Source organism: Ammospiza nelsoni, chromosome 7, assembly GCF_027579445.1.
Source record: "Ammospiza nelsoni isolate bAmmNel1 chromosome 7, bAmmNel1.pri, whole genome shotgun sequence".
NCBI classification, from domain to species: domain Eukaryota; kingdom Metazoa; phylum Chordata; class Aves; order Passeriformes; family Passerellidae; genus Ammospiza; species Ammospiza nelsoni.
In genome coordinates, this window is record NC_080639.1 from 34,092,068 (window position 1) to 34,116,020 (window position 23,953).

General features: G+C 40.7%; 1 protein-coding gene across 1 annotated transcript in view; it reads left to right on the forward strand.

Moving 5' to 3' along the window:
- Positions 1 to 23,953, forward strand: part of THSD7B (thrombospondin type 1 domain containing 7B) — a 299,931-nt gene that overhangs the window by 171,382 nt on the left and 104,596 nt on the right. Inside the window, exons 12-13 of the mRNA XM_059475946.1 lie at positions 2,365 to 2,497; positions 3,459 to 3,562. Of these exons, the coding sequence (XP_059331929.1) occupies positions 2,365 to 2,497; positions 3,459 to 3,562 (237 nt within the window). The remainder of the gene's footprint in view (positions 1 to 2,364; positions 2,498 to 3,458; positions 3,563 to 23,953) is intronic.

Sequence of the window (23,953 nt, forward strand, 5' to 3'; positions counted from 1 at the left end):
AAGCTGGAGGATATTAGACAGTGAAAATTGCATAAATGGATTAAAAATAAAGGGGAACTGAATGAAATGTACATTCTGAGAAATGGGGGAAATACAATATGGGGAATGTGCAGTTGTTGCCATTGTTTCCTGTCTGCAGCCAGGAGAAAAGGAATGTTTCCAATGAGTAGCTGTTCCCATGTCATTGGGGTTGTTGAATAAGAAGGAAGTAGTAAAGTAATGCCAGAGCATCAAGTGACTCTCTCATGGGTGAGAAATTAAGTCATAAAAAACTAAAACTCAGTAATAACATGGCAGACTGAACCAAAAGTCTCCCTCTCACCTCTGCTCCTCCAAAAAAAAAGGTCAAGAAAATTGTAGATTACTCACCCTAGCTTTGTTATGTAGAAAGCCACAAGAGCAAGTTATTACTCAAGATATGAACATTTCAAGAATCAGATTGTAATAAACTGGCCAGTAAGGATTTATTGAGCACAAATTGTGCCCTATAAATATAATCTCTTCTTTTTTTGACAGAATAGCTGTTCTAATTAAGGGAAGTGGTAGATTTTTGACACATTAAACTTTTATCAGGAAGCTGAGGAACAGTGGCTTAAATTAAATCACTCTTAAATGGGTACTCAGCTGCTTGAAAAATCTCACAGTGGACATCACAGTGAAAATAGTCTGTGTCTCCTTTACTGCCTGTTGTAGTGTATTGATACACACTGATGAGATCCTGTGAGCCTTCTCTCGAAGCTGAAGAGTCCCAGCTTTCCTGGTCTGACTCTGTGTGCCAAGTGCTGTGCTCCCTAAATCGTCTTTGTGGCCTCAGGCACCTCTGGAGATGCAATGGACTACAAAATGAATGGAAGTCAGCAGTTAGAAATGCTGAAACTCACACCAGGCTTGTCAAATTCCAGGCAGGTTGTACGTGAGACCCCTGAGGGGTCACTGCACTGTGCCCTGGGGAGGCTGCAGGTCCTTGGGCACAGTGTAAAAGTGAGCAATGAGAGGAATTGAATTGGATCTACAAAGCTGGGTTTGCTTAGTTTAGAGAGAGGAACACTTAGAATGGATGCAAGCCCTTGCAATTTTATAAATGTTATGCATTAGGTGACATGGACAAACTCTTTTCTTCATGTAGTGGACAGAAGATAAAAAAATTTCATTTCCAGGAGTGATGATGTGGGCTAGGTTTTAAGAACAGGCTCTTTGTGAGGCTTTACAGGCAGCAGATCAGGCTGTGAAAGGAGACTGTAGGAAGCTGTAGAGCTGCCTCAGGTATGGCTGTGAAAGCAGCAGGAGAGGATCTCTCTGGATGTGCTTTTCCTGCACCAGGGCAGCAGCTGTGCCGAGCAGCCTCCTGCCAGTGCAGTGTCCCTTGCAGTGATCTCTCAGGGGTGGCACATGTGCCAGTGGAAGCTTGTGTGACTTGGTATTTTTAAAGTCAACTTTTTTCTTGGATCTGTGCTTGTTCTTTGTGTTCATGACGTGACTTCTAAGTTTTCCTTCTATTCTACTACATTGTAATTTTGCTATTTGCTCTTATTCTGAGCTGGAAAAATAATACTCATAGTGGGCTTATTGGCCCACTATGCTTTCCTCTTTCAGACATATTTGATGAAGTCCATTATTTAAAGCTTTTTACATGGTCTGTACCATAGATTAAGGAGCTCTCCTGAGATCCCTTTTTACTTTTCTAGCACCTGTTTTTGAAGTGTGAGTACAGTACCCAGAGAATGCCATATGCACTGGTTAAACCAGCTCTCAGTTTGCTCTTACCTCTTACACAGCCAAGGATTGTGTTTGCTTTAGCTGTAGAGACAAATAGATAAATCTTGTTCTTGTCTTTCCTGCTGCATTCTGTGCATGGATTTTGTGAACTGTGTTTCTAGATGGACTGGTCTTGCATCAACTCAGGTTAAGGAGGGAGTTAGCCTCTGTTGGTTGTAATGGTTTTCCCATCAGGAAGTTATCATCTCTGATTTCTAGAGCCATAAAGATGGGTTACTGGTAGCAGCCTGAGACCCCCAGAATGCGTTCTCAGAAACAAAACCTTCCTTTATGACAGTTGGTTTCTTTGGCTTTTATTCTTTTTCCAGTTAAGGTGTTTATTTTCTTATTTATTTATGGTCTTACTTGATTTGGTGTTCTGTTAAACAGATGCTTTTTGATGCATTTCTTAGGCTGTTGATTTATCATCCTTCCAGCTGCTGTTCTGCTGAACTAGTGATAATTTTAAAGGGACAAATGTTAGAATGCTCATAGTTTCAAAATATAAATGAAACACAGAGCATGTTTCTAACCAAGGCAGCTAAATCATTAACTTGGGATGACAACTGTGTCTGAAAGACAACTTTTTTTTTTGTTTTTGCTTTACAGGCAATGCCACTGCAGTTAAGCAGTCCCGGTACAGGATCATCCTTCAGGATTCTGCCAATGGGGGACAGCCATGTCCAGACACCTTGTATGAGGAAAGAGAATGTGAAGATGTTCCCATCTGTCCAGTGTATAGGTAAAAACTGTTAGCTTGGAATCTGTCTCTAGGGGGTGTCCCCTTCTCCAGAAATGACTCTTGCCTGCACAGTTTTCACCAGAAAATAATAGAATTTTGGAAAATGCAGAGTTTAAAAAAAAAAGTTTACCTTGCAAAATGTGTAAAAGTAGAGCTCAGGCTGGAGATTTCAGTAGATCTGGCATCATCAGAACAAGCACCAACAGACGCAGCTCCTAGAAATAGTAACCTCAGGGTCTGATGTGTGTAAGGAAGCTGTTACTGGGAACTCCCCCCTCATTGTATCTAAAAATCAATGTAAGCTATTTTGGGACCACAAGCCCTAGAGTGCCTGAATCATAATTGCATGGTTATTGCAGAAACTCTTGTCTTTTCCCCTGGTACTCTCACTCCAGTGAATAGTACATACTTAAAAAGTTCTAATTAGACAAATAATACTATACAGCAGTTATTCACTGCTCTTCATTAAGATTCTGTGGTCCATCTGTTGTGCAGTATTAGTAAATAGAAAAGCCATTGTATCTTTGCATGTGAATCTCCAGCCTGCACATCCCATGGAAGATGGTCCTGGAGCAGAGTGTGGAGCTGAAGGCAGTGCCAGGCAGGGGACAAAATGCTCTCCTCTGCCTGATGCCATGGCTGTGAGCATGGAAAGCAGACTGGGAACATCAGCTGTATGAGAGCAGGAGGAGAGCCTGGTGACAAAGCCCACTGGAGCTATTTCCTGTGTATGTTACCTAACTTTGACACATGCCCTACAAGATGAGAAAGGGGAACCTTGTTGGACAAGGATGTGACTTCCTAGAAGGTGAACCTGGCATCTGCAATCCAGTTCCCGGTGCTTGTGTCAGGAGTTAATTACAGCTTTGTGACTCCAAATGGTTGGTAACTGGAGTTTGTGCTGAGATTTGTTCCCTGTTTTCCAGTTTGAGGCACTTCATTGTTGGCTGTTCTGCTGCAGGTGGAAGAGCCACCGCTGGAGCCCCTGTGTGCTGGTGCCAGCCTCGGTGCGCCAGGGCCCGCCGGGGCAGAGCGAGGCATGCGGGCACGGCCTGCAGTCCAGGGGTAAGAGTCTCCATCCTGCCCCCAGTGCTAAAGGTGCTGCACATGGCTTTTAAGTCTTTGCTCTTTTGCAGTAGGTAATTTGGAAACTAACTGAACTACTTTACTCTTCTGGTTCTGGGCAAATCTGGGAGAGAATTTTTAAAGGTGCTCCTCTAGGAAAGCAGATTCAATTGGCCCCTCCCTGCAACTGGTCTAGGAGAAAATGCTTCTTTGGAGAAAAATGGAAAAAACCTGTTTATTAAACCATAAAAACTAATCAATATTAATCAATATAACCCTTTGCTGCTCTGAAAGAGATGACAAACTAAGTCCCCTCAGCTCACTCAGTCTCTGATCAGTCCCTCAGGCACTGGAGATGTCACGGGCCAGGCCCGGCCCAGTGGGCCTCAGGTGCAGCTGCCAGTGCTCCCCTGGGTGTTCAGTCCAGAGCAGCTTTAAACAGGTCCAAGGAAAAGGGAAAAAGGAAAGAACTACAGTCTAGGGAACTTCTTTGCCTCAGCTAGCTAAACTAACTAACAGCAAAGGAGAGCTCTGTCCCGCTGTCTGTCCATCCACAGACAACAGTCAGGAGCAGGAATGTGGAGGAGTGAGTGCAGTGTCTGGAAACAAACTGCTGCTTCTTCTCTCCCCCCTTCACTCCCTGGAACACGTCTTAAAGGTGCAAAACTTATTATTCAGCATAAACAGAATGAGACAATTGGGGATAAAAGCATCATATAGTCAACTTAGGACATTTAAAAAATAAAGTGTTGGGAACTGCTTCCTTTATAGAGTTGTTCTGCTGTTCTGGGCATTAAAGTACCACTAACACAATAGCTTGGAGTATAGGAGGAGATCTGTGCTTGATGTTCAAATATCTTAACCTGCTTTTCTGCCTAAAGCTGAAGTGTGTGAGCTTTAAACGAATTATCTATAGGCCTTTATGAAGTAATCCATTCTTTATGCTAAAAATGGAAAGGATAATTTCCTCATGATTTTGAATTTTACTAATGATTTGCCTGCGGCCTGATTTTCATTAAGACTGTTGAAGAAATTCTGCATGGGTAAAGGCTTTGGGCTCCTGCCCTTGGCATAATTAAGCACTTAGAAATTAGTGGTGCCATTGTCTGAACAGAAGTGTTGAGAAGAGTGTTCAGAGTATGCATCAGTCTGTAGTGGTGCCTGCAGATGGCTGGAGATGTGGTTGTTATCAGTCTCCTGGAAAATACAATGAAACCTTTAACAAAAGATTATTTTTATTGAAAAAAAATTGCTATACAGGTATGCTAACTGAGGAAACTTGACATAATAATTTACTCCTTCACAAAGGTAGAAGCTATTCTTTAAAGATGAAATGAATTTCTTATATAATTTGGAAACAAAGGAAAAGAAAGAAAAGCCCTGACAGTATGTGGGATGTATCTGGAAGAAGAAATGTGTTTTAAACTAAAACTCAAAGGAGTAAATATCTTTAACTAGGTTTTGACCACAAACCTTTCCACAAGGTTTTCAAATCTGTAAATTGTATTGTTCAGTCTGTGTGGAGGGATGGTAATCTTGATGTTCTAGTAGGTGCATGAACTTTGTGTTAATCTTACTCTGACAGAATTAGAAGTATAATAGAAGAGTATCACACTTACTTTTACTGCATGGAGAGCCCTCCAGTAATTACCTAGGCTATGTGCTGTTCTTGGGTAATTGTGAAAAATCTACCTGGGTGAATTTAAGCAAAAATAGTTTCAGTGCCACGTTCACTTTTTTGTAATTAACTGTGGCTTTTGTAACAGCTTCGGTTTTCATAATTACATATAGTGATAGAACCACTCTTCTGGGTATTATTATAGATGAGTGAGGTCTCAGGAAAAGGAGGTCTCTGATGAAACCAATGGAAGAAGATTTTTAAAGATATTTTGTATGAACAGGAGGAGTGATCTCCACAGAGAAGGCAGCTGAAACCCAGCTGCTAACTCTGGCCATACTGTGTCTGGAAAAGAAGCTGCTGGGTTTTCAGCAGTTCGTATCCTATCTGTAGAAGTGTTTAGTAAGGGAAAATTTCATAAAGGTTTTGTTAATACCTCTCCTTGCTGGTACTTGAGCTCCTCAGGAGTGTGCAGAGGTGCTCTGTGTTGTCAGGGAGCAGTCCTTTAGGCAGGGGAGATATTTGCTTACATGTCTTGCAGGGGCTCTTCAGCTTGTAAACCTCAACCCTGGAGGACTTCTGATCCTGTCATTCTTCACTGCAAGGGGGTTTTTTTTGAATTACTGTGTGAGGTGAGGCTGGGGATTTTGGTTTATTCAGCCTGGAAGAGAGTCTAGTGTGGAGTTCACAGGTGAGATGGAGCCACACTTACCAGAGATGCACAGTGGATTAACAGAAGAAAAGTCAGAGGCTGGAGTGAGAGAAACTCCCAAGTTGCCCAGAGAGACTGTAGATATCTTGGAGATACTAAACACTCAACGAAAAAAGGTCTTGAGAAGCCCTTTCTAACTTGGAGATTGACCCTGCTTGGAGCAGGCACTGGATCCTCAGAGGCCCCTTGTGTCCTAAATTACCTTGTATGATACTGTGAGTCTGTGGGTGTTTTCAGGGGTATCTGGGCCATCACTGGAAGAATCCCAGGTGTAAGAGATAGTTGCTGCCTTCCTGCAATATTCAGGCATCCTGTGAATGAGCTTGCATTCGAGGTATCACCACCACTCCACACAGTAATTGCATTACATAAAATACAGCATCTCTAGCCAGTAAGTGCTTCTTCTCCAAAGAGTATTCATATGAATTTGGCTGGTTCCTTTTTTTCGGTGTGGCAGCAATTACCCTTTTACTTCTGAAGATAATCAGTCTCACTGTTCCTTGGAGCATCCATTTTTAAATTTTTTTCTCTCCATAACCTGACTGTCATATAAAAAAGAGGATTTTAGTTTTCAGTGATTGTCATATCTAGCCAATTATATAAGAACGTTGAATTCTTTTAAATTATTTCTAAAGAAAAAAAAAGTATGTGTTTATGTGTACCTATTTAGGACAATTACTGTACTGATGGAAAATGAGGTTTGAAATGACTTTCAAGCTCTGTTCTTTCTCTTGGTTAGATTCTGAGATAGATACTTAGAGATCCTGTTCCATGAGCATTTTCACTGAAATTGCATGTAAACGTACTGCATAATATGCAGAAGATATCAGAGTTTGTCTGTGAATAATAAGCAGAATAGCCAAGGAGATGACAGCTGTCTGAAGTTGCAGTTTTTTATGGTTTTATCTTGGAAAGATATTGCACTAATTACAATAGCCTTTCATTTTTTATGTCAGCTTCAATGGACTAACTTATTCAGCAAGCAGTGCCACAGGAAAGAGAAAGGTAGCCTTTAAAACTAATAAATATAGTTGTTATTTAAACTTAGTTGAGGCATGATTGGCAAAAAGCCCCCAAGACAGGGCACTCAAATAAAACAGGATGAGGATGTTGCTTGACAGTTACATAAGACAACATTACTATCAGTAAATGAGGATCTCTGCAAGCTTTTGTGTTGCTGTACAGCTGTCATTTGCCTCCACCAGGGACTAATTTACTAGGAGATGTCAAGATTGTGAGAAAAGGTCCCACACAGGGGTGAGGACAATCCCAAGCAGAAATACAGGCTGGGTGAAGCATGGAGTGAGAGCAACCCTGGGAGAAAGGACTTGGGAGCGTTGGTTGATGAGGAGCTCAGAGATGGCAATGTGCACCTGAAGCGCAGAACACCCAACCTTGTCCTGGGCTGCATCCAAAGCAGTGTGGGCAGCAGATGAGGGAGGGGATTTTGCCCCTCTGCTCCACTCTGAGACCCCACTTGGAGCTCTGCATCCAGCTCTGGGGTCCTTGACATGAGAAGGATGTGGACCTGCTGGAGCAGATCCAGGGGAAATCACAGAGATGCTCAGAAGACTCAAGAACCTCTGTTATGAAGGCAGGCTGGGGTTGGTCAGCCTGGAGAAGAGAAGGCTCCAGGGAGATGTTGGAGCCCCTTACAGTGCCCTAAAGGGGCTTCAAGAGAGCTAGAGAGGGTGTGGAGTGATAGGGCAAGGGAGAGTGGTTTTAAACTGACAAAAAGTAGAGCTGGAAGAAAGTCTTACCTTTGAGAGTGGTTAGGCCCTGGCACAGGATGCCCAGAGAAGTGGATGCCTCCATCTCTGAAGTGTTCAGAGGTCAACCCTGGAATAGTGGAAGGTGTCCTTGCCCATGGCAGAGGTGGAACGAGATGAGCTGGATGGTTTCCAATTCAGACCATTCCATGGTTTCATGAGAGTTGCTGCTTCTTCAGGTGCTGTTTGGTGACTTTACCTTGTTTTGGATTTTTGTGATGGAGGATCCTTCAGGAATGACCTCTCCTTTCAGTGCTGACATGAAGAGCTACCTGGGACACACAGTTTTTGGGGGAAAAATGTGTTGCTGATTACAAGGGATTGTTCAGGTTTAATTAGTGGATGGAAAGCCTGTTTTAAGCAAGTGTCTTTGAAGGTTGCTTCAAACGCCATTGGTGATGTAAACAGACATGTATTAAAGACCAGACGGGTCTAATGAGACTCTGCTTTAAAAACTGGTCCTGGAAATACACTGACAACATGATTATGAAAAAACAAGTTGCTTTCCAAAAGCAGGGAGAAGCTTCAGCAATGGAAAATGCCATGTCTTATTTCTCCTGCTCCTGCCATTTTGCTTTGATTCATTTGGAGTGTTTGACCGTATTTCCCCCTGTTAATGAGACAGTAAGTCCTTCTCAGAGCTGTAGCTCCCCATCTCAAGAATACAGAAATGCTGTGACACAGAGCAGGAAATATTTTTAGAGATAGTTTATTGATTTATGTACAGGGAAACAACAATGCACACTCACCAATGCAGTAATAAGAAGCTATTCCTTACCTTTGGAGAACAGAACTCTCCCTGTCTCACCGGAGGTCACGGGGTGGATCAATCCTGGACAGCCCCATTGAGCATCTCTGGGGTGTATTTCTTTTGCTTGCTCTACTGTCAGAGCACACAGGATGTATTTCCTTTCCTGCTTTAGCTGGGTTGTAAATTCACACCACATGGATTTTGCCGAGATGGTTAGTGTTAAGTATAATCTGTTACAGTTGAAAAGTTGATGTATGAATTGACAGTGAAAACGTGGGATGCAAGGCAGCACCAGACTTGGGCAATTTAAGATTCCTGTCTCCTTCATTGCAGGTTTCTGGCTCTTGCTCTGGAGCTTTCTGACAGCTTTAGGGACACTGCAGACCAGGCTGGTTTTAGGCTGATTCAGACCAAGAGAAAATAGTCATAAGAAAAAAATGGTAACAATCTGCTATCTGAGTTTCCTGAGTGTGTCTAAATACAGTGATAGTTCCAGTGAAGTCTTTTATAAAACTTAGGCAGTACTGTGATCACAAGTCTAATAGTGACCAAGTTAATGCATCATATTAAGCAAGATGAAAGGATGAGTTTAGATATAGCCTGTTAAGATTGTATCTAGAGAAATATTTCAAGCAGGCATCCTTTAGCTATATTATCTGATGTATTATCCACCAGAAACTCAGTATAATGGCCATATATACTCTTGTTGTTTCTCCTGCAATTATTTTATGGTAACCTCTTTATAATGAGATGTGCCATCTAAAAAACATCAGTGTTACTATTTTTTTTTTTCTCATAAGGTAAGTCACCCAACAGTTCTTATTTTCTGTATTGTAGATAGTTAATATAACTGCTGATTAGCTAAATGAACACATCAATGTGATTTGAGTTGCAGAATGCTTTTGCACAGAATTACCAATTTCAGGAGGTACACATTAGAATCTTGTGACAATTTACAGGCTGAAGGCAATGTGATAACCTGAAGTTTACAAGGAATGCAATTATGACAGTAAACATGGCAGAGACTCACCTGCTTCAGTTTGCTGGTGATGTTTTTTGAGCAGGGCATTTGGTGCAGTCCTGTGTCACTCTGTCCAGCTGACAGCAGCTCACCTGTCACCAGCAGCTCCCTCCAGTATTAGGGAGCAGGTAGGGCAGGGAGGACAATGGCACCTTGAGCCTTAATCTGAGGGATGCTGGGTGTTCATTTGTTGGTCAGTGTTTTTCCTGGTGGTTCTGGCCTAGGGTGTAACAGGGGTTACAGGACACAAACAGAGCCAAATTTGAGTGGTCCCAGCCACAGTCCTGGTCTAGGAGGCACCTGCCTGGCAGCTGGTGGCATTGGAAGAAAATAATTGAGGGAAAAAATAATTACCAGTCATGAGCTGAGTCTTGTTTGAGATACATTTGAAAAGAACGTGAAGCAGAGTTTGTCTAGGATGGCACTGAGGCTCAGGAAGGAGGTTGCTTTTCCAGAATGAAGAGCCTTGGTCTGTTTATCACCCATGCCTGCCCAGGGCTTCACCAGCACTTTACAGATATAATTCCTCTACATCATATTGCAAATTCACAAAGGTGTGTTGTGTTGTTTTCCTCTTCTTGCTGATAATGCAATTTTTACCTTAAAAACACAAGGAGAGTACTAGGAGGGTAAGAAACAGCCAAACTATAATTGATTCACTATTCTTGCTTTTGATAATCTGAGTTCTTTCCTTGACAAGGCAGTGGGCTGGAGGTCAGGCAGTAAGGTAAGTGAAAAGCAGCACAGATAATATTCCTTAACTTCAGGAAGACATTGCGTCCAGTCCCATGTGAAACCCTCCCATGTGCAGTACCAAAAAATGACCTAGAGAAATGCAGGGTGAGGTGCTTGTGCAACTTGTTGAAAAATCCCAATCCAAGCTGTGTTGTCAGCTATTTGCTGTCAGTCAGGAAGGCTGTTTCAGGTGGCTTCTGATCAGATCCTGACAGCTTCCCATGGGGCACACACACCCTGGACTACCATCAGTGCTGTCGCTAACAGTGTGGAAGATGAACTAGAGAGCACATCTGGGTAACTGCAAATCGTGAGTACTTTGAAGGGTAGACCAGAAATATATGTTGGATAAATTTGAGCATGCTGTGAAATCAGAAAAGTGAAATTTTCGTTAAAGAAAAAAATGTAAAATGTAGCACTTGCACTGCAGAAGGGTGGGCAGCAGTACTGTAGAGCAAAGTCTGGAATTCAGACTTATATTTGGCATTGTCCCGTGGTGAAAAAACACCATCTTAAAATTATGTTTTGCTTACATTTTCCTTTGCATCTCCAAGTTCCTGAAATTTATTCTTCTGTTGCATAAAACAGAATCCATATTATAGGCAATCTTCCCTTTTATTTTTGTTCCATAACACCTTCTGCCACTATAATGGCAAACAGTTGAGGTCAGGTAAAAACACCAGAACTTTCTCTTGAGTAATTCCAATTCCTGATTTGCCAATAGATTCAGAATAGATTAGAAACCTTTTTTTTTTTTTCCAAAATGTCCAAATTTCATTAACAGAAAGAAATTAAGTATTTAGGAGTCTACCTCTGGTGAATAGCACTGAACAAATGAAAATCTCTTGAGCTTAATGAAACCTTACCCTTGGTTTTGCATTTAAAACTAATCTTCATTCTCAGTGAACTGTGTATATCTGCACATAGGAGATGGAGAGAATGATCACTGCAGTATGGATGTGGGATTACATGAGTCCAGCTTGCTTGTGTCAGATTTCTGTCAGTTTACATATAAGCTTTGGTCTGTTTTTAAGTGTAGATTTGATAATAGATTTGCTTCATGCAGAAATGTGTGTCAGTGTTTCACAAAGGGGTAAACAAGGGAAAATTGAGGGGGAGACAAAAATGCCATACTAATATCATGCATGTATATATGTATGCATTTTTAGCCTTCCCTGCACCAGTGGAATGAGGAAGGTATCCTCTCCCAGAGAGATTTTTCATGGGATTAATTTCAGTTTTGTAGCATTAGAATTGGCTGGGAGCAGGAGGGGAGGGGAGGGTACAGATGAGGCTATGTGAGGTATAGTGGACCAGTCTCTCTGAGCATTTTGGCTGCCTTTGATATTCCTATAGTTTAATTTATGAGAAATAAAATCATCTGTTTTCATAGAAATCATTCTGAGCAAATTTCTTAAAACCTGGTGCTGTGGCAGAGGTGTCTATGCTAATATGCATGGGCACTGCAGTGGGACATGGAAATTTGTCCTCGTATTGTATTACATCCTACTGATCTTCCAGGTAATATGTTCCCCTAGTTCAATTTTTCTTTCTTTGGGTGTGAGTTGATAGGACAAGGGGAAGAAAGATTGATACTGGTTTGCCAGTGACAGGTTATTCACAGAAGAGTGATGGTGGACTGCCCTCCTGTTTTTAATGGGGGATGTCAGCAGGCATCAGAGGACACTTAAAACTATATTTCAGCCTGGGTCTGCCCAGCTTCCACCTCAGGTGCAGCTGCTCTAAGAGTATTTCATAGGCAGGGGGAGAATTGGCAAGACATTACTTTATAGACGTGAACTAATAGCAGGAGAGACTCTGAGTCATTTCTGTCACTGTAGCCTTATGCCAGCACCATAAAAATTGAGGAGACTCTTAGAGAATTTGTCCTGACAGCAATCTACAGTGCAGCATTTTATCCAAAGGCAACTCAATGATCTGTAGACTTTCCGTAAAATAAAGATGATGAAGACTGCATCAGATAAATTACATGTATTTGATTTCCTTCAAAACCAGGACAGTATATTCCAGTCTGCAGAAGGGAATGAGCAGGCTCTCTAGCTTAACTATATATCTGAAAAACAAAACAAATATCAGCCTCTTAGTGCCACACAGAGCATTTGTTTTCTGGGGGAAAGGAATAAAAAGCCTTAATCAAGTACAACAGTCTTTTGAAGCCAGAAGGCACGAACCCTGAAAATGTACACTAAGGGCATGTACCAATAGAGGGATTGTTAAAAGATCAAAATAATGAGAAGTAAAGCAGAGGGACATCAAAGCTTGCCAGGCTGTGTATTTCTGCCTTGATTAGGAGGAAGGAGGGAAGAAGGGGGGAAAAAGGGTTTCAGATCAATAGGAAGTGGCCCGGTCACCTCAGACAGCACCATACAAATGTGTACAATTTACAGGAATTGCTGGAGCATCTCAGTCATGAAAGTCCCACAGGATCTGACAGTGCTCACACCATATTTAACAGGCACAGAGGGAGAGAGTTGAGATCGTCTTATCTGAAGGAAACTCCTTTTTTAAATGTAAGGGTAGATAGATTTTCATTTTGTCTTTCATCCCTCTGATTAAGTTCAGCTCTCTTTGGTCCTCCCAAGATATCTTTTATCTAGTGTGGAGTCTGTATGATCTAAGCAACTATCGTTGGCAAAAGTCATTTTTGGGGTCCTTTTTTAAATGATGGATTGTCATTAAACAGAGTAGAGTAGATGAAAGAGGTCCAAGGAGACCCAAACTGTGCCGAGACTTACTCAGGAGGATGAAAGGCATAATGAGAGACATAATGAAGAGCAATCTCTCCCTCAAACTGGAGACAGGCCCTCTCAATTATGGCTTGTTTTTACCACTAGCTTCCAGTGATTTAAAATCATAGTTATGAGCAGTTGATTCAGACTTGGCACACAAATCCTGAGAAATTAGTATTCTGTGAGCAGTAGGCCTGGGTGGTGACATGTCATGGCTTGTGCAGAGGATGTTACAGACTGGTACAGCAATCTTTTCTGTGGCCATGGGTGGATTGTAAGCAGACCTGTTCACTCAGTCTTCTGTGTGCTCTTTATCAGAAATACAGGAGCCATTTCATCCTAAAACACTGTTTTCTTCACTTAGAGCCTGAAATATGAAGGTTTCTAATCCTTAATATTTTAAATGAGCTCATTTTAGTTGCTGGTTTTTGGCCACTATGTGTATCTGGCATACCTCAGTTCAATGGGGTAACCCTGCAGTGAGCAAACTATTCTAATTTCTTGATGATTTTCAATTTAATTGAATCATCCTTTGTTCTTGAGGCATTTGTGTCCTGGTTGGTCTCCCTTTTTGTTTGCTATTTTATATAACACTTTCACATCCTTCTTGTTCGCCTCTCCATGTGGAGGCAGGCTCATTCAGTACTGATTTAGATCTACTTTTGCTTTTATAAAATTTTAATTTCCTGTATGTCACAGTTGTGCTGTTTACAACTCCAAAGACAATTCATGCCAAAGCTGCTGTGGTTCATAGGGAAATTGTTAAAAATTCATCTGAACTGAGCAGGATAAGATCCAGGTTCTCTTGAAAATGGCCTTAAGGAGAACTTTTTTCAAATAGACGCTTTAAATAGAAAAGCTTGAAACATTACCAAAAATAAGCAAGTTTAATAAAAAAGCTTTTATACTATTAGTTGTCAGGAAAACACTAGAGATGTTACTTTCACAGTTTCTAGCCAAATAACCTCTTTCTTGTCCATAATGGTATCAGTCAAGTGGATTATCAGCTTCTGAGACATTCCAGAGCCATTAATTGAAGGAATGAAGACCAGTTGTTTATTCTTGCAGTATGGTAGAACCAAAGGGGTTTAATTTGAGATATAGACAATACTGGGTTGAAATGTTGATCGTGTTTAATATTTTTATTGATGACATGGATGAGGGTTTAGAGTCCTTTATTAGCAAATTTGCAGATGACACTAAGCTGGGAGCGTGTGTTGATCTGTTAGAGGGACAGAGGGCTTTGCAGAGGGACTTGGAACGGTTGGATAGATGGGCAGAATCGAATGGGATGAAGTTCAATAAGTCCAAGTGTTGAGTCTGCACTTTGGCCGCAATAACCCCCTGCAACGATATAAGCTAGGAACGGTGTGGCTGGACAGTGTTCAGGTGGAAAGTGACCTGGGGGTGCTGGTTGACAGTCAGCTGAACATGAGCCAGCAGTGTGCCCAGGTGGCCAAGAGGGCCAATGGCATCCTAGCCAGTATCAGGAACGGTGTGGCCAGCAGGAGCAGGGAGGTCATTCTGCCCCTGTACTCAGCACTGGTGAGGCCTCACCTGGAGTATTGCGTCCAGTTCTGAGCCCCTCACTTTAGGAGGGACGTTGAGATGCTTGAGCGAGTCCAAAGGAGAGCAACGAGGCTGGTGAGGGGCTTGGAGCACAAGCCGTATGAAGAACGACTGAGGGAGCTGGGGTTGTTCAGCCTGGAGAAAAGGAGACTCAGGGGTGACCTTATCACTCTCTTCAACTTCCTGAAGGGTGGCTGTGGTGAGCTGGGGGTCGGTCTCTTTCTCTGGGCAACAACGGACAGAACAAGAGGACACAGTCTCAAGCTGCACCAAGGGAGATACAGGCTAGAATTAAGGAGGAAGTATTTTACAGAAAGAGTGGTCAAATACTGGAATCATCTACCAAGGGAGGTGGTAGAGTCACCATCCCTCAAAGAGTTTAAAAAAAGACTGGATGTGGCACTTGGTGCCATGATCTAGTTGAGGTGTTAGAACATGGGTTGGACTCAATCTTAAAGGTCTCTTCCAACCTAGAATTTCTGTGTTTAAATCAATGAAACATTCAAGGACTCTGTCAATTGTTTTGACTTCCCCCTCTTACCTCCTGGGAAAAAAACAAAACAACAAACCCAAACAAGTAAACAAGCTCCCCCCCCACCCCCGCCCAAAACCCCTGAACAAAAACTCAAACTAGTAAACAGAAAAACAAATCAACAAACAAACCCAACTGTTGGTGAAAGGAAAATAGGGATGTTGAAAGGAATGCAGAGTTTGATTTATAGCATATATTGTTCATTGTCAGACTCCCGAGGTTTGACCTGTCTGGGGAATTTCCTTCAGAGGAACATGATAAAAGTCTCAGTTTGCATTTTCCCTTTTTCTGCATTACTTAGAAAGCACTTCTTAATGGCAATTATTGAGTTAAGTTTCTTTCAATAATTAAGAACTAATACTCACCATGAATATTAGCGTCCTGAATGACAGAGCTCATCAGTATGGCTTACCATAAATCTTCAAGCACAAGATTTTTTGAAGTGTCATGACACAAAGGTGTAAAAGGAATCCTGATGTCATGTTTGTTGACTCTGAATTTGTATATTAATGTTACTCCAATTGCTTTATGTCTGGAGTAGAGGCTTTAGATATGAGTTTTCAATTTCAGAATAAATGAATAACCTTGAATCAAACTGTCTTTCAAAATTCCCAGCATCTGTCTTTCAAACAGGTGCACTAAAGTGACAGAACAGTAACTGGAAGGGACAGGGATGCTTATGAAGTGCTTGCAGTTGTGAGAATACAGCAGGTGTCTGTGAACTGGTCGATATTACATTTGCTGTGGGTGTCCAGTGGTGCTCCTTTCTGCTGGCAGTTTCTAAATATGTTCAGAAATATTAAAAATTCTCAGTGGTGTGTTTAGCACTTTCTAAACTAAGTCTGATGATTGCAGTAGTAATACTTTCAAACATTTTTCCTGTTGGAAACAACCCTTCTCCACTTCCCTTACTGTCATCCATTTGGTTCTGAACAGACTCAGGAGAAGATTCCGTTTTCTTTATTTTTAATAAATCAAGTGAAACTTCATCCAAAAAATTGGAATTCCCCTGGAATAAAATTACTACAGAAGAAAAAGCCATCTCTATACCTTGATGGCAATAGATAGTAATGAAAAATATGTCACCTTCTAACAAAGATTTTTCTAAAGTCAATTTTTTTGCTGGCAGCTGCTGGTTTTACCAGGTGCTTGCATCATTTATTAAAGGATTGCTGATATTGGCTTTGTGAAATAAGGAAAGTTTTGAATAATATATTCTGGTATTTGATATTCAGTTCTCCTGAAGCAGAGTATTTTGTAGTGTTAAATTTGGATCTAGGATGTGAAGCCTTGTAGCAAATGTTACTTTTTACCACTTTTGTGATCAATTCAGGTCAGTACTATTGTTTCTTTCTGACAGTTCACAGAAGTTTCAGCCCTGCAATCATATATTTGTTTTCTTTGATGTGCCCCAAGGTGATTGAAGTTATATCTTTCCTACTGTCTTTTAGATATCAACTTTCTGTATCGAAATTTTTATCCCAGTCTTTGTGTATGCAGAGGAAGTGCCTGAACTCGAGGTATGCACTATGAGGGGATCTTACCAAGCTATTAAAATGTGATAGGCTTGTCCACGGCCATCTACTTCAGCCTGTGTTTAATTCAGGGTGAAGGAGATCGGCGCATCCTCGGGGGATGCGGGACATGCCGGGCCTTCCCCAGCCACTGCCCTCGCTGACCACGGGCCTTTGCAGCCACTTATTTATTCCTTGTGCTCCTGGAGGGCAGCTTCATAATAGGCACTTAACAGCATTTGAGAAAATCAAGCATAAATAGGCCTGCAGAAGTGAGCAGCTACTGCAGACACGAACTCTTGAGGGCATTTGGGCGATTATCTCTTCTGTTGCATTTTAACCCCAGAACACAGGATGTGGTCACAGACTGGTCAGGGCACAGTGGAGAATTTGTAGAATTTGTGGGACTGATGCCTCAGGTTTTAGCTTTTATATTTTTCAGATTCTGTGCTGCTTTAGTGTGTACTTCTGAGCTTCATATTAGGGGATGGTGAGCTCCCTTCACAGAGTAGGGAGACAAAACAATTCCTTGTCTAGCTGGGTACCAAGGACAAAAGATCCAAATTTCAAACCCAAGAGCATAAACCACATGGACTGAAGAGAGAAAAACAAGGATGAGACTTCATAACCTAAAGCTGGAATTGGACAATTAACTCCAGTATGCTAATGGAGTGGAACTGATAAAAGTGTGAGACCCCATGACTGATCGTCCCTTTTATGACCATTTTGGTTCATCTTGGCTGCAGCCTGGCTGGGCTCTTGTGCTGCCCAAGGTGAATCCATTGAGGCTTCTAAATAAATCCCTACTTTATTCTTTAGCTCTGCCTAGTCTCTGTTCTAGCTCAGCCTTCACAAGGCATCAGGACAGATCAGAACTGCCCTGTTGGTGATGAGTTGCTTTCACCAGTAGGTGCTTTTTCAGAACCTTTTTACAATGTTTACGTCATGGAGCACACAAAAAGCAGTGCTGAGCTCAGTCCTGTGGGATTGGATGGGTTTTCTGCAAGCCACATTGCTGATGTAGTTGCATGTGAGCAAACCTCCAAACACACAGGGACAAATTTATGCTTCATGGAAAAATACATACCTTCAGTGCCTGGTTTCATGGAGTACAAATTTTCCTGTAATCTAAGCACATCTGCTCATTATAATTAACTTGTGTGATGTGTGAAAAGAAGAGCTACATCAGCTCTATAGCATGGTTAGATGGATTGCTTCCTCTCTGTTCATCACAATGATTAATTGTAGCATTTATAGGAAGATGGCTGTTTTTTTATTAATTTTTGGATTTAGATTATATATCTGGCCCTTTTTTAAAGCTTATTTAAATGTTAATACTCTGCAAATCTGATATAAAAGCATAAACTTTGCAATTTTAAATACTTCGCTGAGAAACAGGGCAAAATATGTCTGCTCAAATTGTCTTATCTGAAGCCTTTCAAAGATGCCTTTTTTTGCTAGATGAATTTCACAGGTAACTGTAAATACTGGAGGCAACCATGAAAGAAATGTAGAAGGATTATGGAGTTTCATTTGACCCTAATTGCTGGTGTTTCCAAGGGGCAGACTTAATAATAATGAAACATATTATCAATTTGCAGTTGGTTCTGTGGTTTTGCAAGTATTACATTTTTACTATGAATGAAATAATCACCTAATGTGTTTCCAGAAGTTAAATACACTTAGTTCTTGGGCTGTATTTGAATAAAATTTGATTATATGCTTTGTGGAATGTAAATGTTCAGGCTTGCAGTGGAATAAGTGATGGGTACACGAGTACAGCTGTCAAATAGGTTGATGAGGGGAGCCCAATGATCCTGTTGTATTTTCTCCCAGTGCAGTCATTGTCATCTGCCATTACTTGCAAACGAGTTAATGTGTTCTGTAGATGGAATTCAGCCACAGGTTTTTATTGCTGTTGAGTTTGCACAGTCAGAATGGCAGAAGCAAAAGAAATGATGTGTGGAGAGTATTCAGCAGAAGCCTGAAACTTGGGTAAAGTTGCAGGAGGAGTGAACAAAATGTAGCTTACTATTAAAAAATCTTTCTGGGTTGCTCAAATCATATTGATTAAATGATAAACAAAGCACTTTCTTGAAATCTCAGTTAACTGGCATAAACACCCTGATTGAATTATGCTGCAAACAGAGCACCATAACGGAAAATGTCTTTACCAGTTACAGTTATATCTTTTTTTTTTAGGATTTCTTATTAAAAATTTCATCTCAGGGTTTGCTCAGAAGATAAACTAGACTCAACAAAGAAGCTAATGCAAAAATAAGCTATTGCAGTGGCATCAATGAACAGATACAATAAGCAAATAAGCAATTTGCAGATAGTCAACATCCCATGAAATGTTTATAAAGGTAATATTTAAGATCTCATAAAATCAAATTGTATTCAGATACAATAACAAAATTCAGTAATAAAACAATGGTGAATAGTCAGAGATTATCATAAAGCAAAAGGCTGTATTCTCTTTCAGAGGTTTCCTTTAGTGCTAAGCATTCTATGTGTTTTTATGTCAACTCCACCCAATCTTTGCATACCCAGTTACTCCTGGTTAGAGTGTGCACATCTGAATCAAACTCCTGAAGGCATGTGCTTTTTGGTGCAATATAATTTAATTACTAAGGATGTCATTTGGGATTCATGGTGCTGAGCATTTTTAGGACTTTTGTCCTCAAAGGAACAAACTATTCTAAAATAAGGCCATTGTTCTTTTTGTTTCACTGTGTCCATCAACCTAGTACAGAGAGAAAGTTGATGTATTTAATTTTTTCTTTTTTTTGGCATAGCTGTCCCAAATGTTTTTGTGCAAATCAAAAATAAACTGATGTTTGCCTCTGACACATGGAGATCGGTTCCTCTGAGTTTGCTAGAGCCAGGATTCATTAGAGCAGGCACTTTTGGAATAGCTGGTTTATCCTTGATAGCCCTTTCCCTGTGAGGAAATCCACTCCCAGGAGTGCAGCTGTCCTGGCCTGGGGAGGATGGTGAGAGCCTGGGCCAGGTTTCCAGGGGGTGGTGGCACAGTGGAGAGTGTCTGGCTTTTTCCAGGACATTTGCAGGAGGATCCTTTGTTCCGTTGCTATTTCTGATATTGCATGTTTGTGCTGCAGCCTTCTGCTAATCCACAGGAACCTGACCTAATTTTCACCTTTTTTGTTGTTGTTGTAGTTCCAAGGGCAGTGAATAACTTTTGGCTGAGCTCAGCTGATCTCTCATACTCCAGATTATCCCCATTGTGGTTGTGCCCATTCCATCATAGGAAAGCTTTCACTTTGGTTTTTCTCCTTTTTTTCTGAGCTGCACCTTTCTTCAGTTTTCCCTGCCAGCCCAGCTTTCCAGCATGCCTTACTAAGTTTTAATGCAAATATGTTTATATGAATGTGTTTGTCTGCCTGCCCATACCAGCTGGCTTCTGCTCATGGTTTACACTCTTTGCTGAGTGAAATTTACTCTGTCTCCACCCTGACACGCCAAATTTTACCAGTCATTCTCTAGAAACTGTTTCAAAGATGGAAAAGGCGTAAAATTTCTAGATAAAATACTTTGCACCATCATTTACATGCTGTTACACAAGTGCTGTACCCCCTTATGTTACTATTCCAGTCATGTGAATTCACCTGTTAAATATTGGCTGCAACAGGGTTTCACCCCAAAAAACATGTTAGTGTGATAACTGTGTAAAAATTTTTAGTCTGTTTTTAATTAAATATGTTCATATTGTGACACCTTAGTTATCTGAGATGAACAGTGATGTGAAGATGATGGAGGAGCCATCACAGTTTGGGAGAGGGATTTAGGTGTCTCACCTGGCACTGCCTCTGTATTTCACAGTGTGGGTACATCGGGCAGCCTGTGGGGCACAAAAATCAGGTCCCACTTTTTTATTTCCTCGTGTAAATTGCTCTGAGAAGAGTTGTTTAACACTGGTATCAGGTGACTGTTTGCTGTTTATTCAGTGTTTTTGTAGGTGCAGGAGATTTTTGGCTGATAAAAAATAATTTGATTTTGGGAGGTGATTCTATTCAATGTGTTTGTTTGAGGTTGTTGCTGAAGACTCACACTGTAGCTGTAATAGAAAGTGTATTAAACTGCTTTTTAAACGTATACAATAGAAAGGTAGATAAGCATTAGAGAGTTAAACATTTCCTCACTTCTTCACAATCTTTGCTCATTCTTTTGCTATGAGAGAATCAATCTTACATCTTTTAACTTAGATGTAACCCATGTCCTTACTTCGAGTGAACACTTATGTTTTTTAGAATAATTTTATGTAACAATGTGAAACAAGCTGTTGTTATATGGGACAAGGTAGGATACAAGAATCTGTTCAAAGCACCATATGAATCTCAGGGTTTTTTGTTTTTACTATATTGGAAAACATGGGAGTTTCATCAAGACTTCTCATTTATTGATAGACACATCAGTGTTGGTAGCTCATTTTTTTCCTTTTATTAGGAAAAATTGCATTTACTAAGTTGAGCAGAGAAAGAGATTACATCCTGTGTATGTAGTTTATACAAGTGCACAGTTCTCTTCACTCCCAGGAGATAATGGGGTTTGGGGTGGGATTTTTTAAAATTTCACTGTATTTTTCTATGAGTTCTATGAGTACCTAGGACAGTGGGTTAATAGTTAAAATAGCCATTTTTTGCATTCCTTTACGATTTTCAACAACTAGATAAAAACTGTTTTTCATCTTGATGTAATCAGTAACTCTACCAACAGTACTTTTGATGCCTTTTCTTTACCTTTAGCTGAAGTTCAATTTTGTATGTGTTAACCATACACATTCAATATACAGTATTTAATTTAATTTAGGATTATTCTTTTACTTTGAAACCTTACATGGAAGGCTGTGAGGATGTCTTTGGTTCACACACCAAATGCTTTATGAGACAAAAAAGTAATTCAGGCTCTGTAGTCACCATGCTACGTAATGACTGAGTCATAATTTTGAATTGACAGTCAACATATATTAAATCAGATCATCTATTTGAAACAGTTGTATTTTATAAGCTGTAGCTGACAGTTTATTATCTTATCTGGGAGAACTCCTTTCTTCCTTCATCTTGCCTCAAAACTAATAGCCATGGAACTGAACTTTTGGTACAAGTCAAGGTCACAGCTTTGGAATAAAGTTATATATGCGAATTGCCTGTCTTCATGTTGAAAAGGTGAGTAAATCAAAAGTAGTGATATGGTAATCTTGCAGTGTGATCTCTTGCATTTTATTGAAACAAAATAAGAAGTTTTCTTGACTTTCAAAAACTGGTCTTGATGAAACTTTCTAAAGAAGCATTTTAATAAGCCTATTTCAAAATGCCCTTAAAAAATAAATTTAAAAAAATCAAGAATGGAAGTAAATTATAAGATGTGTACCTATATATCTTGATGCCAGATCACTCAACTTTTCTGGAAGGACAGGAATCAGGAGCTTGAGGGTGTGATCCTCTCTGGGTGGAAGAGGTGTGCTTGGAGTTGAGCAAGGGACTGCTGGATGCTCCCAGCCTGTCAGGCTCCAGTTCCCATTCAGATTCTTTATTATTTTTCTATGTTTCATCCTTTCCACTGCTGGGTTTTTCACTGAAATTTTGAACTGTGGGCAAAATTGTTTTCAAAAACTGGCTCTCATTCAATTCCTTCTTATCCCCTTTTTTTTAGTACACAGCAGTGAGATCTGCTGATGTGAGCTGAAGAGTCAGTAAAATAGAAATCAAATCTGCCTCCGAGGATCTTCCTCTTCTTTATTTGTTGATCCAAACTTTCCAGCTTAATCAATTTCTCTCTTATTCCTTGTTGGCACCAACCTTATAGGCCTGAAAGAAGGCAGTGGTTTTCATTGCTTCTAGTATGTTGAAGAGTGAAGAGCCTGTATATTATATACACACATAGAATCTCCATACTTCCCCATTAGTGCTGCCTTGATCAGTTGAAAAGTAGTGTTGCAGTCAAGGGGTTTTTATGGGGAGGTGGTAGGGGAAGAAAAAAATGTCTTAAATGGTAAGATTTTTTTTTTTCTGAAATGAATTATGCATTATTCTGAGTAGGTGAGGACCGTGGATGAAATATTGGCATTTAATAATGTAATGCCAGAACCTCCTGGCATAAAGTTCAGCAGCTAGACCAATATTTAAACTGTTGAGCAACGTTATTGCTCTACTAAACCTCATCACTTCACATTTCTCTGCAAGAGCTACTATTGCCTCAGGCTGTAAATGGAAGATGAGATTTTATTATAAGTCTCCTGGATTAGGTACACAGGAACCACACTGGTTGACACTGGCTTTGATATATATGAGCAAAAGTTTATATAGTCATTTTTGCTGCGTTTCCATTCTAAAAGTTAATTAACTGATAAGATATAACCCTGGAGCGTGGGCCTTCTGACAGGACAAGACAAAGGTTTAGAGAAAAATTGAGACAAAGGTCTGATGCAATGAATGATGGAGGAAAGGCAAAATGCCAGTGCAGTAGCTCAGAGAATGTCTCACTTCGGTGTAGCTGTACAATCTGAATTTATTTGCCTGTGCCATGTCAAACTTGCTCATAGAAACAAATTACTATGAATTCCTGCTATGTTGTATTTATGCTTTCATTATAGCAACAGCAAGAGTTGTTCTCCCAAGTACAGCACATTTGTATGGAAAGTTCCCTTTCCTCTGGGCTTCTGATGAATTAAAAAGCTGCTATTTACTGTTTCTTTGAAATACACAGTTAAAATTCCAAATATCAGTTCTTGCTTCTGAAAAGGAAATGTGATGCGAATCGTGATGAATTTTCAAAGTATTCAGCTGGTTTTGCATTGAATTTTGTTTCCTAAATAACTTATACTAAAATGGAAGAAATAATTACCTCTTCGGGAAATTTTGGAAGTGTCCCTCTGGTTATGTTCCCTTGTTTTTAAGTGTCATGGTAGTGCTGGGCATGACTGGAGATAGAATTTGTTCCCTCTTCAGGGAAGGAAGGGTCAGACGTTCCTCTGGGGTTCGTGTCACTGAGGCAGCCTCAGGTCTGGGTGTGCTCCTCAGGGATGCCCTCCCTGGCTGGGTCCTGCCTCTCTAGAGGGGAGCACAGCCCCTGCTGCTGCTGCTGCTGTGTGTGTGGACAGGGCTGGGAGGGGAATTTCTGCTCTTAGAGGAGGTGGAAGCTGATGATAAATCCTTGTGGCCCAGCCGCTCTGAAATGAGCATGTGAGGTAAATGTGGGTCTGCTGTTGTTGCAGTGGTGCAGTGTGAATAGCCACCTCCACTTCTACAAAATTTTATTCCAATTTAATTTCCAAAGATGACCTTCCCCTGCTTTAAGTGCTCCTCAATTTGAACCTCTGATCTTGTAATGACAGTTGGCAGAAACCTTCTGCATCAGGAAAGATTCACACAGAGAGCAATTTTATGGGGGAAACTGCTCT